This window comes from Orycteropus afer, unplaced genomic scaffold, assembly GCF_000298275.1.
Source record: "Orycteropus afer afer isolate SDZICR_OR568_19922 unplaced genomic scaffold, OryAfe1.0 scaffold00283, whole genome shotgun sequence".
NCBI lineage: Eukaryota > Metazoa > Chordata > Mammalia > Tubulidentata > Orycteropodidae > Orycteropus > Orycteropus afer.
Window position 1 is genome coordinate 2,883,331 of NW_006921870.1, and position 19,431 is coordinate 2,902,761.

The following is a 19,431-nucleotide window of genomic DNA, read 5'->3' on the forward strand; positions in this document are numbered from 1 at the left end:
GCTGGTGTAGAGGAATCCAACTGATTTTTGGATGTTGATCTTATATCCTGCCACGATGCTAAATCTCTCAATTAGTTCCAGTAGGTTTTTGACTGAGTCTCTTGGGTTTTCTAGGTATAGGATCATATCATCAGCAAATAGGGATAGTTTGACTTCTTCCTTCCTGATTTGGATGCCTTTGATTTCCCTTTCTTTCCTTATGGCCCTGACTAGGACTTCCAGTACAATGTTGAATAGAAGTGGTGATAGCGGGCATCCTTGTCTGTGACTCCTTATTCTGATACACTATATTTAATCTTATAGGAAATCCTGTTTTCTCTACCTTTGGGTTCTATTCAGAATCTGACCACTTCTTAGCACTTTCAGTGCTACTACCTGGTTCAGACCAAATCATCTCTTATAGCATTTGTGGGTATTGAGCAGGAGAGTGGCAACAGTGCTTAGAATCTCAGAATAAGAACAACCTTTGAAGATCCTATAGACTAGTAGTTGTCGCACTGCCCTCATGTGAACCCTAGATGTTCATGGAAGTCTTCTTGGGGTTATCACAGGAACCACTGGGAAGTCGAGTAGGTGGGACTGTTTTATATACAGTTGGTTATTGTTATCTATGGTACTTAAGTTCTTTAAAGTTTCCATGAATACTGAATTAGTAAAAACTGAACTCCTGGGGAAGTACAGGGTTATGTTCCTATAAGCCTCTCAACCCAAAACCAGACCCACTGTCATAGCGTTGATTTCTGACTCACAGTGACTCCTGTTGGGCTTCCAAGGCTATAAATCTTTATGGAAGTAGATTGCCTCATCTTCCTTCCATGGAGCAGCTGGTGGGTTTGAACTGCAGACTTTTTGGTTAGGAACATGCCTTACCCACTGTGCCACCAGAGCTCCTTTATAAGCCTCTAGTCACAACATTTTCATCAACCCATTAAAATAACCTTGTTTTATGTGTATTTCTGTTTAAAGACTTTATTTAATATATATTGTTGATTCATTAACATTGAACTCTAAAGCCAACAGCACATTAATTCATGCTTGAATGAAACACATGTATTTCCTCCTGTGCTTAGGAACACTAGACAGCACTTCAGTCTTATGCCTAGGAGTCATTTTAAATAGCAAAATTGTCAACAAAAAATGTGAAAAGTGTGACACTAAATAGACTGAAAAGTATACTTTTCGTGCAAGACTTCTGCAATGAGAAAAGAAAAAATAAAAAAACATTGAAAAGTACACGTTTTTTTGCAGTGTAACTGAAACAAGAAGGCAGAGAGTCTCCGTGTTTCACCTCAGCTGGAAATACATGTATGTGTTGAGTGACTCAAATTTTTCAGTGCTTGGCACATATCAACAAATGACCATGAAAGTGCTGCAAGTATTGAATTTGGGGTTCCACATAAATTTTAGCAAGAAGGAAAATTTGCAAAAACAATCTACAAATAATGGAGTATGACTGTTTGGTTTCTATACTAGATTTATTTGTAAAACAGGTTCTAATCCTTCAAAAACTTGAAAATTGCTAAAACAAAAGAAACTTGAAAATTGCTGATAGAAGTTGAATACACTACATGTGAGAGAGTGCATTCAGTTTTTGAACATTGTGATCAATTGTTTCTTACTTTCATCCAGGTTCTCTCCCAATAGCAGTTATCTTTTGGATGTGGCTGAGGGCTGTTTGTCTTGTTATCTGGCATGCTTACTGGTACCAGAATAGTATTACTATAACACAGCTTATTGCTTACTTCCCCAATAAGGCTGTGAAGGAGAATGTGGGGATAGGTTGAAGCTCTGTGTATTAAGCTAAGGAAATTGAGTTTTGTCTTCAGTGTTTTTTCTTTCTAGATTACCTTGAAGGCAGGTCTGGGATGGCCTAGAGGCAGGGATTCCTTTAAGTCAGCTGTCACTTTTAGATAGGGCCCCACCTATAAACCTGTAGTCATGGGTCCAGAGAAGAGAAAATAGATTTGGGCGCACATTACTACAGCAGAGAGGCTTTGGTGGCTGATTAGATATACAAGGGTTAGAGAAGGGAAGATTGGGGACTGATGTGAAAATCTTTTTGAAACACTTGGTGAGAGGTACCATGAGGCGAGATAGGGTTCCTAGGATCTGGTAGCTTATGACGTGGGGCATACCTTCTCAAATAGTCATTGTCATGCTGACAGCTGAAGGGGTAGCTAGAGCACAGAAAACCAGAGGGGCTGAATACACAGGGGGAAGATTTCAAGCAATATATAGTGATGGTCCAGTAGGGAGTCCTGTGGTGGTTGGAAACATGGGCCACTCACCAGTTTGAGACAAAGACTTGAAGCAAAGCCATTTTCCACATTGGTAGCAGATACAAATAATTATAATTATTTCCTTTGTCACATTATACCTTTTGAGCCTCTCAACTAACTGCCTTTTGAGATAAATAGGATCATTGGTAAGAAGAGAAACTGAAACTTTCCCATGTTACACATCTGCGAAGTGCGAGAGCCAGGGCTGAGTTCAGGTTGCTCTAGCTCCACAGTTGGGCCTCATCCATTTACTGAGCTACCTTGCATGTACGACACAAGTAGAAGACAATAGAGAACAGGCAGGAAGAGAGGTTGGAGTTTGCAGCCTGATGGGTAGCCTAATGCAATATCAGACTTAACCACAATGTTCTTGTCAGTGGCAACATCTTTGCACTCACAAAACAACTGATGTAGAACTTACCTAGTAAAAGTGTCTACATCCATTATCTTCCATGACTCTCCAAACAACCTCGAGTAAATATTACCTGCATTTGATGTGTGAAAAAATGGAAGGTTGGAATAGTGGAAGGAATTTGTCAAGGCCACACAGCAACAAATTAAGGACCAGAATCCAAGACTTCGAAATGTTAGTCCAGGGTACTTTGTTTCATGAGACTATCTTCATAACATGTTACTGAAAAGGAAGACTGATCAAAACCAGGAATAAATCTACTTGAGAGGAAGATGTGCCTGTTGTTGTTGTTGTTATGTGCCATAGTCAGACCTGACTCATAGCGACCCCTCCTTGAAGTTTCTGAGGCGGTATTACTACGGAAGTAGATTGCCCAACCTTCCTTCCGAGGAGTAGCTAGTGGGTTTGAACCGCCAGCCTTCTTTCTGGTTAGCAGTCAAGTGCCTTAGGCACTAGGCTACCAGAGCTCCTGATGATATGCCTAGGTGTTGCAATCTAACTCACAGTTCAAATGTGTGAAGCAATCTGTGGTTTGCTTTCTAATTCCTTCGGTGTGTAATGTCTTAACAGCCAGATGTGGAATCTAACAAATTTTTCTCCTTCCATTTTCACTGACATTACCATGATGATAAGTTACTAAATATTACATTTTTAGTAAATGTTTGTCATTTTTAGAAAGAAGTTTTCCCATTTCCAGAAGTTAGTCAAGAGGAACTTAATGAAATTAATCAGTTTGTGGGACCAGTTGAAAAATTCTTTACTGAAGAGGGTATGTATGATTTTTTTTTAATCATTACTGAATTCTATTTTAAGAGAGATTGCTTTCATATTTATGTTAGAAGCAGTATATATAGGGGAAGCTCTTTTGAGTGTCATTAATCACAGACAAATAGTATCTACTGGTAATATTTTACTTTAAGGATCATTTCAGTTGCTAATTAGTTATAAGACATCAGTGCTTTTCTATGCATCTGTAGGGAAGAACCACTTTATAAAATTTTCAATCTATTGCAGTCCAACACTTTTGTAAAATACAATAAAAATGAATTACTAGGAAAAAGAAATTAAAATTAAAAATAGACATAAAGTACAGCCTAACTGATTATGTGCTTGGTTGTTGTGACAATGTAAAATTGCTGTAAATATATTTTTTTAATAGTCGTAGTATCACCTTTAACAGGTTCATTCTGCTGTGTATAGTCTTTTTAAAATTTTATTGAAATGTAATTTATGTATAGTGAAATATACAGAAGGAAAATGACATAGGTCAATGAATTTTTTTTTTGTCAGTGTTCCCTCCCTCCCCCTCCTCTCCCACCCCTGGTGACCAACAAAGAAAGTTTCCTTCCATGCATAAACCTTTCTTTGACTTTTTACAATAATGAATTAATACTATATTTCCCCTTCTGTGATTGACTTATTTACTCTGCACGATGTCCTCCAAGTTCATCCATGTTATGTGGTGTTTTGCAGATTGTACATTATTCTTTAGTGCTGCATAGTATTCCATTGTGTGTATGTACCATAGTTTGGTTATCTATTCTTCTGTTGATGGGTTCTTTTTGCTATTGTAAATAGGGCTGCAGTGAATGTGGGTATGCATATATTTGTTCTTGTCCTGGCTCTCACTTCTTTAGGATATATACTTAGTAATCGGATTGCTGGCCCAAATGGTATTTCTAATTCCAGCATTTTAAGGAATCCCCATACTGCTTTCCACAGTGGTTGTACCATTTTACAGTCCCACCAGCCGTGTAGGAATGTCTCAGTCTCTCCCCATCCTTGCCAGCATTTGTTATTTCCTGTCTTGTTGAACTTTGCCATTAGTGCTGGGGTAAGATGGTATATCGTTTTGATTTGCATCTCTTTAATGGCTAATGATTGTCACATTTCTTCATGTATTTGCTGGCTGCCTGAATATCCTTTTTGGTGAAGTGTCTAATCATATCTTCTGCCCGTTTTTTAATTAGGTTGTGTTCTGGTTACCTAGTGCCACTCTGACAAGAAATATACCACAAATGGGATGACCTTATCAAAAAGGACTTTATTCTTACAATTTGGAGGCTTTACATCCAAGTTCAAAGTGCCAGGCTTTAGGGGCTGGGTAAAAGCCCCTCAACCTGGGGGTTCAGCTCACAAGGGGAGTGGTGTCAATCTCTCTCCCTTGAGAATAATGTTGGCTGTTGGTTTTGTATATATCCCCTTTATGTTGAGAAATTTCCCTTCTATTCCAATTTTGCTGAGAGTTTTTATCAGAAATGGGTGTTGGATTTTATCAAACGCCTTTTCTGCATTGATTGATAGGATCATGTGGTTCTTTTCCTTTGTTTTATTTATGTGATGGATGACATTGATTGTTTTCGTAATGTACCATTCTTGCATACCTGGTATGAACCCTGCTTGGTCATAATATATTATCTTTTGGATATGTTGTTGGAGTCTGTTGGCTAGTATTTTGTTGAAGATTTTTACATGTATACTTGTGAGGGATATTGGTGTGTAGTTTCATTTTTAGTGATGTCTTTATGTAGTTTTGGTATCAAGGTTATGCTTGCTTTATAAAATGAATTTGGGAGGATGCTATCCTTTTCTATGTTCCGGAATAGTTTGAGTAGGATTGGTGTCAGTTCTTCTTTGAATGTTTGGTAGAACTCACCAGTGAAACTGTCTGGGCCAGGGCTTTTTTTTGTTGGTAATTTTTTTATGACCTGGTCAATTTCTTCTTTTGTTAGGAGTCTGTTCAGATTTTCCCCCTCAGCCTCTGTTAGTTTAGGTAAGTAGTATATGTCTAGAAATCTGTCCATTTCTTCTAGATTTTCAAATTTGTTGGAGTATAGTTCTTCATAGTATCCAGACATTAAACTTTTAATTTCTGTTAGTTCTATTGTGGTGTCATCTAATTCATTTCTTATTAGTGTTATTTGTATTCTCTCTTTTCCTTTGTTAAATTTGCCAGTGATTTGTCAATTTTATTAATCTTTTCAAAGAGCCAACTTCTAGTCTTACTAATTTTTTTCTGTTGTCTTTCTATTTTCTGTTTCATTTATTTTTTGCTGGAATATTTATCTTTTTCTCTAGAAGAGTCTCAGTTCCCCAGGACCTACTTTGAGAACTGCTGTTCTACATCATTTACTGTTATGTTGCCAGTTTGAAAAATTGGTTAGTTGCATGTAAATTTCTTTAGCTATTTAGAAATACTTGCTTTCCTTTTTGTTCTGAAAGTTAACTTCATACTTGTAACTTTTAAAAACTTTTTTCGTTCTTTGTTCTTTTATTTTTATTTTTTTATCTAGTGTGTAAGGGTGCCTTTCTCTCCCAGGTTTATTGAGGTATAGTTTAGTTAAAATAAATTTTACATATTTAAAGTATACAGTTTGCTAACTTCTGACATGTGTTTACCTCAGAGGAGAAACTATCAACATAATCAAGGTAATAAACCATTACCCCTAAAATTTCCTCATACTCCTTTCATTCTCTCCCTGACCCCAGGTTAACACTAATCTGCATTCTGGGCATAGATTAGTTTCCATTTGCAGGATCTTACATAAATAGAATAAAATACTACGTGTATGAAAAAACACCAGTTTTAGGACCACTGATGTCAATCATGCATTATTTGTCTATTTTCACTCAGCATAAATGCATTTCATCCATGTTGCATGTATCACTAGTTCTTTCCATTTTAATGCCGAGAAGCATTTCTTCGCATGAGTATACTAAAAATTTGTTTATCTGTTCACCTGTAACATTTGATATGTATCCACATTTTAGCTATTACCAAAAACAGCTGCGATGACCATTCTTGTATGAATCTTTGTATGGACATATGCTTGCCATTCTCTAGGAATAGAATGGCTGGGCTGTGTGGTAGATACACATTTAATTAACTCTTTGAAAAACTGCTCAGCTGTTTTCCAAAGTGGTTACCACTTTACATTCCCACCAACCCTCAAAAAACCATACTGCTGCTGAGTTGATTCTGACCTATAGTGACCTTATGTAACAGAACAGTACTGCCCCATAGGGTTTCCAAGGCTGTAAATCTTTACAGAAGCAGACTGCCACATCTTTCTCCTGTGGAGCAGCTGGTGGGTTTGAACCGCCAGTCTTTTGGTTAGCAGCTGTGTACCTTAACCACTACATTATCATGGTCCCTTCATTCCCATCCAAAACAAACCAAACTCACTGCCCTCGAGTTGGAGCCGACTTATAGCAACTGCTCCTTGGGTTTCCAAGGTGGTATCACTACAGAAGTAGATTGCCCAACCTTCCTTCCCAGGAGTAGCTGGTGGGTTTGAACTGCCAGCCTTCTGGTTAGCAGTCACATGCCTTAGGCACTATGCCACCAGAGCTCCCATGAGTATATAAAAGTTCTAGTCACTCCACATTTTCACCAATACTTGGTATGGTCACTCTGTTTCAATTTTAGCCCTTGTATTGAGTGTATCTCAGAAGAAAGGCCGCATGTTCTATTTCTCAGAAATCAGCCATTGAAAATCCAGTAGAGTGCAGTTCTGCTCTGAAATATATGGGTTCGTCATGCATTGGAATTGGCAAGTGGTTAGTAGATATAAAGGCATACTTTGTTTTATTGTGCTTTACAGATACTGCATCTTTTACAAATTGAAAGTTTGAGGCAACCTGTGTCTAACAAGTGTGTCAGCGCAGTTTTTCCAACAGCATGTGCTTGCTTCATATCTCTGTGTCACATTTTGGTAATTTGCAGTATCTCAAGCTTTTCATTATGCTGTTGCACACTTAATAAACTACAGTATAGTGGAAATAGTTTTTAAAAAAAATTTTTTTTTTTATTGTGATTTGGGTGAAAATTTACAGAACAAATTCGCTTTCCATACAGCAGTTCTCATACACTTTGTCTCATGACATTGACCACAATTAACCACAATGCAATAGCTCCCCTCCTACTTGCTTCCGATAATTACCTCTTCCCTATGTCAGTCCCTCCATGCCCTCATGCCCCCTGAGCTGTCTCCCGGTGGATAAACAGCCCTTCTTTCTCCCATGATTGTTCTCTCCAAGGAGTGTATCTACCTGAGGTAAATGTTCAACTCATATGCCTGTATTTTGCTTGGCTGGAAGCCACAGGTGTGGGTTCAATTCCAGACCTGAAGGGCAGGTAGGGGCCACAGTCTCAGGGGTTCCACTGGGCTCTATCGGACCAGCAAACCTGGTCCCCAACCCCCCTTTTATTTTTCTCCAAATGATTTTGAGTTTTGTCCACATTGTTCTCCATCTCTATCTATAGTGGAAACAACTATCTATAGTGGAAACAACTTTTATATGCACTGGGAAACCAAAAAATAAATTGTGTGACTCACTTTATTGCAGTGGTCTGGAACTGAACCTGCAATATCTTTGAGATATTTCTGTATAGTAGTGTCTTAGTTACCAAGTCCAGGTATAACAGAAATATCACAAGTGAGTGGCTTTAACAAATAAAAATTTATTGTTTCACAGTAAGGAGGCTAAAAGTCTGAATTCTGGGCTCTGGCTCCAGGGGAAAGCTTTTTCTCTCATTAGCTCTGGGGGAAGATCCTTGTTTCTTTTCATCTTCTGCTTCTGGGTTAAGGAGCTTTTGGTGGTGCAGTGCCTAAGGCATTTGACATTTGACTGCTAACCTGAAGGTTGGCGGTTCAGACCCACCAGCCACTCTACAGAAGGAAGATGGGGCAATCTACTTCCATAAATATTTACCACATTGGAAACCCAATGGGGATCACTATGAGTTGGAATCCACTCTGATGGTAGTGAGTTTTTTTTTTTTTTTCTCTCTGAGTTCCTGGGTTCCTTGGCAGTCTTCATGTGGTGTGGCATCAATCTTTCCTCCATTAGTGGTTCCTGTTTCTGTGCCTAACCTCTTTTTAGATAGCAAAAATGATTGGGTTAAGTAATACTCTATGCTGATGTGGCCTCATTAACATAACAGAAAACCCTATTCCCAAATGAGATTACGTACACAGGTATAGGGTTTAGGATTTACAGCACACTTTTTGGAGACACAATCCATAACAAGTGGTAATCTCATTGTGGTTTCTCTAAAAATATTGAGCTGCTTTTCATGTGCTTATTTGCTATCCATATTGGTTTTTTGCTTAAATGTCCTTTCCCCAAGGAACTGACTTGACACTTTTGTAAAAAATCTATTGCCTGTTTATGTGTGCATCCATTTCTGAACTCTGTTCAGAAATATAAAAATATTTTACCCATTTCGTGCTCGCTTTGGCAGCACATATACTAAAATTGGAACGATACAGAGAAGATTAGCATGGCCCCTGCGCAAGGATGACACGCAAATTCGTGAAGCGTTCCATATTTAAAAAAAAAAAAAAAAAATATTTTACCCATTTCAAAAAATTTTGTGTTGTCTTATTGAGTTGTTCTAGATACAAGTATTTTGTGCAATATATGTCTTGCAGAAATTTTCTCAGTCTGTGGATTGCTCTTTTGTTTTCTTAATAATATCTTTTAAAAAGCTAAAGTTTTTTATTTTGAGTAGTGTAGGTTTTCTATTTTTCTTTCCTTTTGTAAGTGCTTTTTGAATCGTATTTGAAACTTTGCCAAACTTACGGTCACAACAATTTTCTCCTGTTTTCTTTAAGCCTGTGATCCATTCCAAATTATTTTTAAAACATTCTATTTATTTTATTGTTGCTGAGAACACCAATTCAGTAGTTATTACATGTATAATTGATGTTGATTACATTCTTCAAGTCACTTACCTATTCTCACCCTTCTTTTCTGAGTTGTTCCTCCCCCATTAACATTAAGCTCATTGCCCTCTAAGGTTTCTAGCTGATATTTCGATTTGCTCTTGTGAGTTTTATCCCATATAGACAGATTTTGAAAGTGCATAGTGCTTAAGGCAGACATTCTTTACTAAGAAGTTTTAAGAAGATGCAGGGGAATTTTTGGTTTAAAGTTTAAAGATTATCTCAGGGCTATAGATTCAGGGATTACTCTAGCCTTGATGGCTTCAGGAAGGATTTAATGAGAATTTGAAATACTATTCTGCATGTCTCCCCTTTTGCATTTCCCCTATAGAATTTTTGATCAAAATGGTCAGTCATGGTAGCCAGACACCATCCAGTTCTGGTCTCATGGCAAGGAAGGCAGTTGTTCATGGAGGCAATTAGCCATATATTCCATTTCCTCGCTAATTTTTTTTTTAATTGTGATTTGGGTGAAAATTTACAGAGCAAATTCACTTTCCATACAGTAGTTCACATACCCTTTGTCTCATGACATTGACCACAATTCATCACAATGCAACAGCTCCTCTCCCACTTCCTCCAGACAGTCATCTCTTCCTTGTGTCCATCCCTCCATGCACCCCTGCCCCTTGAACTGTCTCCCTGTTCATAAACAGCCCTTCTTTCTCCCATGATTGTTCTCTCCAAGGAGTGTATTTAAAACTTCAGGTAAATGTTCAACTCCTATGCCTGTCTTTTACTTGGCTGGCAGCCACAGGTGTGGATTCAATTCTAGACCTGAAGGGCAGCTAGGGGCCATACTCTCAGAGGTTCCACCAGGCTCTATCAGACCAGCAAACCTGGTCCACCTTTTTTTTCCTCATGCTTTTGCGTTTTGTTCCACATTGTTCTCCCTCTCTATCCAGGGTCTCCTACATAGATCCCCCTCTGAGTGGTTGACATTGGTAGCCGGGCACCATCTAGTTCTTCTGGTCTCATAGTTGTGTAGGCTGTGGGATCACATGGTGTACTAGTCGCTAGGACTAATTGTGTCCATGAATCTTTGGTTTTCTTCATTCTTCTTTGCTCTGGATGAGGAGAGACTCATAGTTGTATCTAGATGGCTGCTTGCAAGCTTTTAAGATCCCAGTCGCTACTTGCCAAATCCTCCTGCTATTCTTGACTCACCTTCTTTCTCTGTTGCACCAGGTGAACAGAAACCAATTCTTGTGCCTTAGATGGCTACTCGAAAGCTTTTAAGACCCCAGGCACTACACAGCAAACTGGAAGGCAGAACAGAAGCACTGAACATGTTACTAGGCTAATTAACTGGGATGTCCCATGAAGCCATGACCCTAAACTTCCAAACCAAGGAATAAAATCCATGAGATGTTTGGTTGTACCTAAGCACCCTTGGCAGCTACTCTTATTTTTTCAGTTATCATTGTAAAAATACCTATCAAAAACTTTTGCCAATTCAAGTTTTTACAGGTGTACAACTTATTGACAGCAATTACAATAATTAGCAGTGCCCTTAATAAATGTACTATTTCCCTCACCGTGAAAACTCTCCCTATTTCCTTCCTTCCCACCCCTGGTAACCACTAATAAACTTTGTTGTCTGTACATTTGCTTTTTCTTGTCTTTTATATAGGTGAAGTCATACCAGTAATTGTCTTCTTGTGATTGATTTGTTTCACTCATCATAATATCTTCAAGCTCCATACATATTGTTGTATGTCTCAAGACTTTATTCTCCTACTGGCTGAGTAGTATTCCATTGTATGTGTGCACCATAATTTGTTTATGCATTCTTCTGTTGAGAGGCATTTAGTTTGTCTCTACTTTTTGGCTATTGTGAATAGTGCTGCAGTGAACACTGGTGTGCAAGTCTTCTTTCTGTTTGAGGCTGCTTTCAGGTCTTTTGGGTGAGTATATAGCTTGGAGCTCTGGTAGCATAGTGGCTAAAGCACTTGACTGCTAACCAGAAGGCTGGCGGTTCAAACCCACTAGCCACTCCTCGGAAGGAAGGTTGGGCAATCCTACTTCCGTAGTGATACTGCCTTGGAAACCCAAGGAGGGGTCGCTATGAGTCGGGGTCAACTCGACAGCACATAACAACAACAACAACATAGCTTGGAGTAGAATTGTTGGGTCATCTGGTAGTTCTACCAAATTAAATTTTATATGTGGTGTGAGATAAAGTTTGAGGGTGGTTTTTTTTTTGCATGTGGCTATTTAGTTGTTTGAGCAACATTTGTTGAAAAGATTATCCTTTCCCCATTGAATTGACGCTTTTGTGAAAAAAAAAAAAAACTCAATTGCTCATTTATGTGTAGGTCCATTTCTGAACTCTCTGTTCTGCTCCATTGATCTGTTTGTCTATCTTTATGGAAATATCACATTGTTTTGTTTCCTGAGCTTTGTAAAGCACATGGGGGCACAGTTATTTCCTTGAAATCCAGTAGTTAATCTTCCAACTTTGTTTTTTCCAAAGTGTTTTTGACTCCTAGATCCTTTGAATTTCCGTAGATATTTTAGAATTAGCATTTCAATTCTGTTCTGCATTTTTTTTCCCATTCTGTCAGGATCCATATATTGTGTCTCTGATCAAAATGGTCAGTAGTGGTAGCTAGGCACCATCTAGTTCTTCTGGTCTCAGGGTAAATGAGTCCATAGTTCATGTAGACTATTTGTACTGTAGACTAATTTCTTCTTTCAGTCTTTGGTTTTCTTGTTTCTCTTTTGCTCAGGATGAATAGAGATTGATAGCTGTATTTTAAATGGCTGCTCTCAAGCTTTTAAGACACCAGACACTACTCACCAAACTAGGAGGTAGAACATAACTTTGTAAATTATATTTTATCAACTGACTGAGATGTCCTGTGAGACTATGGTCCTAATCCTTCAAACCCAGAAAACCAGTCCTGTGAGGTATTTGGTTATGTCTAGGAGGTATCTGTAACTGTGCCCCCATGTGTTTTATTATATTTATATATATATATATGCATATGGTCACCTAGATGCATATACATACACCTATATATATACACAGATAAATGCTCACATATACATAACTACATACATACATATATTCCTGCATGCGTAGTGCCTAAGGCACTTGACTGCTAACCAGAAGGCTGGTGGTTCAAGCCTACCAGCCACTCTTTGGAAGGAAGGTTGCGCAATCTACTTCCGTAGTGATACCGCCTCGGAAATCAAGGAGGGGTTGCTATGAGTTGGGTCTGACTTGATGGTACATAACAACAACAGCACATATTTTTTGTTGTTTCAAAATTATATGTGCCATAGCAAATACCAACAGCTCCTTTTTTCTTGTGTACGTTTTTGTGACATTGTTTACCTTTGTCAGGTATGTGCATGTCACCCTCATTCAGTGGTACTGTTCCTATCACCAAAAATAACAAGGAGCTCTGGTGGCGAAATGCCTGAGGCATTTGACTGCTAATCAAAAGGTTGGCAGTTCAAACCTACCAGCCACTCTGTGGAAGGAAGATTGGGCAATCTACTTCTGTAAAGATTTACCACCTTGGAAACTCAAAGGGGGTCGCTATGAGTCAGAATCGACTCGATGGCAGTGAGTTTGGGTTTTTTTGGCTTTTTAGTATCTAGAGAGTGAATCCCCCTGCCCCATTCTGGTAACCACTAATGAACATTAGTTTCTCTGTACTTACCTGTTCATGTTGTTTCATAGAAGAACATACAATATTTTTTTTTTTTTATGATTGACATACTTTTCTCAACTTAATGTCCTCCAGGTTCATTCATTTTCTAAGATGTCTTGGGTACTCGTTTTTCTTCATTTCTGGGTAGTTCATTGTATGTATGCACCACATTTTACTTATCTATTTATCTGTTAATGAGCAGTTAGATTGTTTCCATCTTTTTGTTACTGTAAATAACCCTACAATGAAGATAGATGTGCATGTATCTGTTTGTGTCACTTCTGTTAGATTCTGTAGAGTATATACCATGACGGTTTCTTAAAACACACGCATAGTTTAGCTTAACTAGTAAAGAATGCCTACTTTGACTCCAAAAGTGGTCTTTAGGCATGTTTTTCTAAGGCTCAGGTTTCAAAAGGACACCTAAGGGCAGTGATCTGTGTATGTTACCCTAACTTCCATGGAAGCCAGAAATCTAGAAGTATTAACAGTATAAGTAAGGCTGAGTGGCTGGAAACCAAACCAAAAACCAAACTCTGCCATGTAGTCGATTCTTACTCATAGTGACCCCCATTGGATTTCTGTTGTTGTTATGTGCCATCGAGTTGGACCCAACTCATAGCGACTCCTCCTTGGGTTTCCAAGGCAGTATCAGTATGGAAGTAGATGGCCCCATCTTCCTTCCGAGGAGTGGCTGGTAGGTTTGAACCGCCAGCCTCCTGGTTAGCAGTCAAGTGCCTTAGGCACTATGCTACCAGAGCTCCTATTGGATTTCTAAGGTGGTAAATGTTTACGGAAGTGGATTCCTCCATCGTCCTTCTGCAGAGTGTCTGGAGGGTTTGAACCTCCAACCTCTGGTTAGCAGTGAAATGCCTTAGGCGCTGCACCACCAGAGCTCCTTATTGGCTGAAATAACCCATAAAACCCAAACCCTAAGGTCTTTGTACTAAGAAAACAAGTTCCACAAGGCATTTGTTTATACATAAGCAATATCAATAACTGTTTTCATGTACCTCAGATGTAAGGGCATTCTGTAAAACCTCAGATTGCATATTAGTGGACATAGCAAAATTCATCTCTTAAAGTTCAGACTGTTCCTTGAAAGACTTAACAGGAAGTCTTAATGCCATTTGATTTTATAAAATGATAGCTTGAACTTCAGACACTTCTCTAGTTATGGTATTTATAACTTTGCTAAATTTATCCACAGAAGTTTTAGCTGGAGTTACATTATCTGAACTCATTTAAAGTCTGATAATTATATTATTTTTAATGCAAGAACCAGCTATTTCAGTAACTAATAGCACTATGTTGATTAAGAATTTTCTCATCTCTAAGTTTTCTTTTCTGGTTCTCAATTTTATATTCCTCTCATATTGCTTGTATTTCCTCTTGATCAGTATTTAAACACCTAGGAGTAGTGTAACAAGAACCAGTCAAAATATGCAGGTAAAAACAACAAATCCATGAGATAATTTGGGAGAAAAGAGAAAAAATGGTTTCTTATATCCAGAAAATAGAATGTTAAAACATCAGTAACATTCCTTTATAAATCTCATAGTAATCTTTCAGTTCACTTAGTCCTATGTAGTTCATTTTTGTTTCCTGGGATCCTAGATCAGCTGCAGTGCAGTCTGTGAACCCGTTACCTTCTACACCAGTGTTCTGGAAATCTGAATTCCATCTAGTATAGGATCCATGTTCAAAATAACACAGTCCTTTTCATAACTCCAATGTAGTCGATCGTTATGTTGGAATATTTTGGTCAAGCACTTCAGCAAGTAAGCAAAGCAAAGGCTTCTCTGTAGGTGACAAAACTTAATATGGCCATGGTTAATTCATAATAATATTTTTTAAAAGTAAAAGACCTGATGGAAAATTAATTATGGAACCAATGTAAAGCCAAATAATCAATTTAAAAGCAAACTTAGAACTTAGACAAGAATATCTCTAAACATAATGATTAACCTTATTTTCTAAATACTTTAAATATAACATAATAACCTTGAGACATAATGATTTATATTTCAATAAATATTGAAAAATATTTATATTTCATAATGAAAAATCTTTGTTTTTCCATATGATTTTTTTTATATATACCAAGGCTATCAAGTTTCGAAACATCTCAGTTAAGCTCTGTAGGGAAGTAGAATAATTCTCCCAGTTAAACCCACTGGCTTTCATGCTACTTTTAAAAGAAACAAAATTACAACCAAGTTAGCAATTAAAATAACTAAAATTATGATATAATATCATGCCTTTGTTTGTTTGTTTTGTCTAATATTAGACAAAAACACAAGAAGAAACACTAATATGAATTTTTAACCTAAAAGAGAATCAGCCACCTTTCTTGATTTGACAACACATTTCGGGTAATCTATAACCTATTAAATAAAATTTTTTAGCCTTCTTTTATTTTTTTCATTCTTTTCTTTTTATAAAAATTCTTAGTGGCTTTTCATGAAGTTTCAAAGTAACCAGGAATTTCTTATAGGTCACTGAGAAACAATACCTAAATTATTTAACTGAAAATTTTAAAAGTAAAACCTTTAGCTTTTTTCAAAACTACGTGGCTTCATCTAACTCAGGAATCCACCCTTGCCTTTGAGGCAGGTTACACAAAGAAAGAAATCTTAAAACCAATAATCAAAGAAAATTTTGTTACCATAATGGCAAGAAACCCAGTTCTTTGTAAAAAGGATATTTTCATAATCCTCCTCGGAAGGAAGCTTGGGCAATCCTACTTCCGTAGTGATACTGCCTCGGAAACCCAAGGAGGGGCAGCTATGAGTCGGGGCCGACTCGACGGCACATAACAACAACAACAACAACATCTTCGGCATATTTCACAAGATTTTTCTAAAGAAATTTTGAATAATTTTTTTCTTTTTAAGGTCTTACTATACTAATCAAAATAAACAATTTTTTCAATGCACTTTTCAAATGGACCAATTTGTATTAAAGTTTCTTAGAGTAGCTACTGAAAGCCTAATTCATTAGTCAGGTGCAAAAAGAAGTTTTAGTTGGATATGAGGTGTCATGGTGGTGCATGGAAGAAGATAGAAAGGAAACCCAGTTCAATTTCTCTCTCTAGATTAGACTCAGAGTCCTCAAGACAGACTCTTAGCCATTTTTCTAGGTGACTCATCTCAGATTTCATCCAGATAGATGCCATCTTGAGTGAGAATCACATATTTACTGGGTCTCTGAAATCGGTTTAAACAGACTTACAAGGTTCTACCTTTGTTTCCCATACTTTTTTTTTTTTTTTTAATTTTATGCCTATTAAGAATAGCATTATGTCCTTAAAACATCACAACAGAAAACAAGGTAGCACGCAAACATATACAAGTAGCTATATAATTTCAAGCTATGTCAGTTAGGTTGACCAGTCTTAAAATTACCGGATATCTCTTTCAGATTCAGTCTGAGAACACGTGTTCCAAAAGTGGCCACTGACTTTCTAAAGAATTCCCTGGTAACCCCATGCCAACATGCACTGTATAAAATGGCAATGGGGCCTGTAAAGCTTACATATATAATCCACTGGAGTATTCGAGAGAGATCCAGCCTGATCTTTAGATGTGGGTTTTCCCACCTTACCAAGCAACAACATGTGTTTCAAAGCTTTTTTACTAAATAAGCCAAATGTTGCCCATTCCCATCTTCAAATTTATTGCAAGATTTGGTGATTCCACCCATATGTGCCCCTAAAAAATCATTTGGCAACAGTGAAGCATTGCATTTGGTTTAGCAGCCCTTACCAACATGGACAAATTGAGATTAACAAAACCAGGGTCTCAGACCAAGCATCTGTAAGGAGGCAGACCAAAGTCTTAGTAAACAGAATGAATGGAAACTTTAAGGCAGAATCTCATACTGCTGTCACCAGCAGAAACAGACAACCTCTGGCAAGAGACAGAACCAGAACCTACACTGTTGTTGTTGTTGTTATGTGCTGTTGAGTCAGACCTGACTCATAGCAACCCCTCCTTGGGTTTTCAAGGCAGAACCTACACTAGTGGGGGCAAAACAAGACCCTTGCAAGAGATGGGTAGAGAGGGAGAGAGAAAAGAAAAAATAAACATCAAAGAAAAACTTATTAGGCCAGAGTTAAAATGTGTAACTTCTCTTGAAATTTATAAATCTGCAGATACAACAAAACTCTCCTAAAGGTGCTAAAACACAATCTTCAGACATATGCAAGAGCTGCATCCTAGAATCTAATTTCAGTTTCTTGTAAGTCCAAGTGCTGTTTTTCCCTTTGGATCCTTTAAGAGAGTATCAAAGGTAGACTTACCCACACCTGGAAATAACAATTGCTGGCAAACAGAAAAAGGGTCTAGTTCTCACATGGAAAAACACATGGCAAGACTTAAAGGTCTCAGAGAGCCACACTGAAACACAGGGCTCAAAACCCAAGAGTGCTTACCTCACAAGGTCCTTGGGGTCCATGGAGATGATGGGGTATAAGAAACCCCTTCTCTGGTACCTATTGTAGTTCTTGATCCCCGGGGGTCCCTCAGGAAACGATAACTTTGGATTCCTGACAGACTATGCTGTTTGTGCTAGAGCAAGAAAGACCCCATATTCAGGTATATTCTATAGAAACCCTTTAGACAGGACAAAAATAAAATGATCATCCAGGATGAGGGAAACCATTAGTATGCACACAGTACAGAAAGCCGAATCCACTGAATCACAGCCAAGGTGTTCGCTATATTTGATTTAGTGCAAAAGAAATCATCACAAAGTCATGATTGGTGGCAGTTTAATTCATCACTGAGGGAGGTTGGGCACAGACACAGGTAAAGAACCATGATTGGTATATGTACACAACTGAAGATTAGAAGGAGTTACAGGCTTGACTACCTGGCTATGTGGTGGCCTGAGTATGACTTATAACTCTACGACCCTGAGTCACAAGGTGTCTACAAGACAATTCAGTACCAGGACCACAACCTTTAAATTATATAACATGGCTGTTTTCAATAATCATTAAGGACACACCCAGGCAAATTCCTGCATTCTTTCTATGAGCATAATCTACTTTGAACCATACTCTTCCTGAGGGCAAACTGCTGCTCCCAGGGTTTGTCCTGGATTTATCTATACACAGTGACAATGCTGGTTTAATGATCAGAAAGAACTCAAATGGCATCTGAACTTATATCAAGACAAAATAGAGTGTGAGCTCCTGTTGTAGACTGCGGCCTTCCACAAACTGAGTGCTTTAGAGTTTAAGCTCTAACCAAATACAAGGAAGGAGGTGCTGCCCAGAGTCCAATTGAGTGGGGGGTCTTTAGCCACCACCCCAAGGATTCTCTATTCTGTCAGCGCTACTCACCCAAATGATCAGTGAGACCTTCACTGGTGAGTAGTTCTGTCCCTGTTTTCTGATTCCTTCCCTGCTCTGGTTGCTTGGATTACTAGGGCTCTCACTTGCCTTCCTGTACTTTTCATTCTTAGATCCAGTTCATGTTCTGCTCTCCTTACTTTTCTCTGGGTTTGTCTGCACCATACCTCTGTCTCCTCTTGGCGATTTCATGAACTTGGCTTTCCTGTTACTTCTCATCTAGGAATGCTGCTTGCTTTTTTTCCAAGATGGCCACACTGTGCTGGCCTGGCTGGTAGGACGGCTGTGGTCTGTAAGTCTCCTTGTTCACTGTTTTCCTTCCTCTTCACCTCTTCAGTGTTTGATCTAATACTTCATCCTTCTGTTTGCTGTTCTGGGTGCCCATATTGTCAACTGTACCTGTTTCTTCTGGTTTCTTAGTTCTTTGCTGCAGGAGGAGGGGCACGGCATGTATGACTAAGCTACTACCTTGGGCTCTTCTTTCTAGCTTCTTTTGATTAGTGTTAGCGTGGTAGTTTTTTTTTCATCCTCTTATTTTGACTCATTTGTGTTTTCATATGTAAAGTAGATTTATCTTCTACTTAATAAATGTGGTAAAAATCACAGAACTATAAAATTACATTAGGCAAACACTACAGTAAAAATTGTAGGCAATTCCACCAATGGATGCTAAGGTCAGTGGGTGGAAGTTTGAAGACAAATAGGGTTTTTAAAAATTATTCCCCATATTAATTACTAATCACAAAGGGAAAAATAAGTTTATGTGGAGTATCCTGGCTGATACCACCTTAAACCAATTGATAAGGCAAGAGTTGTTGTTGTTAAGTGCCGTCGTTTCTGACTCATAGCGACCCCATGCACAGCAGAACGAAACACTGCCCAATCCCACGCCAGCCCCACAATCCCTGCTATACTTGAGCCCATCATTGCAGCCACCGTGTCAATCCATCTCGTTGAAGGCCTCCCCCTCTTGCGTCGACCCTCC

General features: G+C 38.3%; 1 protein-coding gene and 1 non-coding gene across 2 annotated transcripts in view; both read left to right on the plus strand.

The window, feature by feature from the left end:
* Positions 1 to 19,431, plus strand: part of ACAD9 (acyl-CoA dehydrogenase family member 9) — a 69,148-nt gene that overhangs the window by 8,041 nt on the left and 41,676 nt on the right. Inside the window, exon 2 of the mRNA XM_007950627.1 lies at positions 3,367 to 3,460. Within this exon, the coding sequence (XP_007948818.1) occupies positions 3,367 to 3,460 (94 nt within the window). The remainder of the gene's footprint in view (positions 1 to 3,366; positions 3,461 to 19,431) is intronic.
* Positions 8,923 to 9,029, plus strand: LOC122151002. The gene has a single exon (XR_006163932.1). It is a non-coding gene; the product is annotated as a U6 spliceosomal RNA (small nuclear RNA).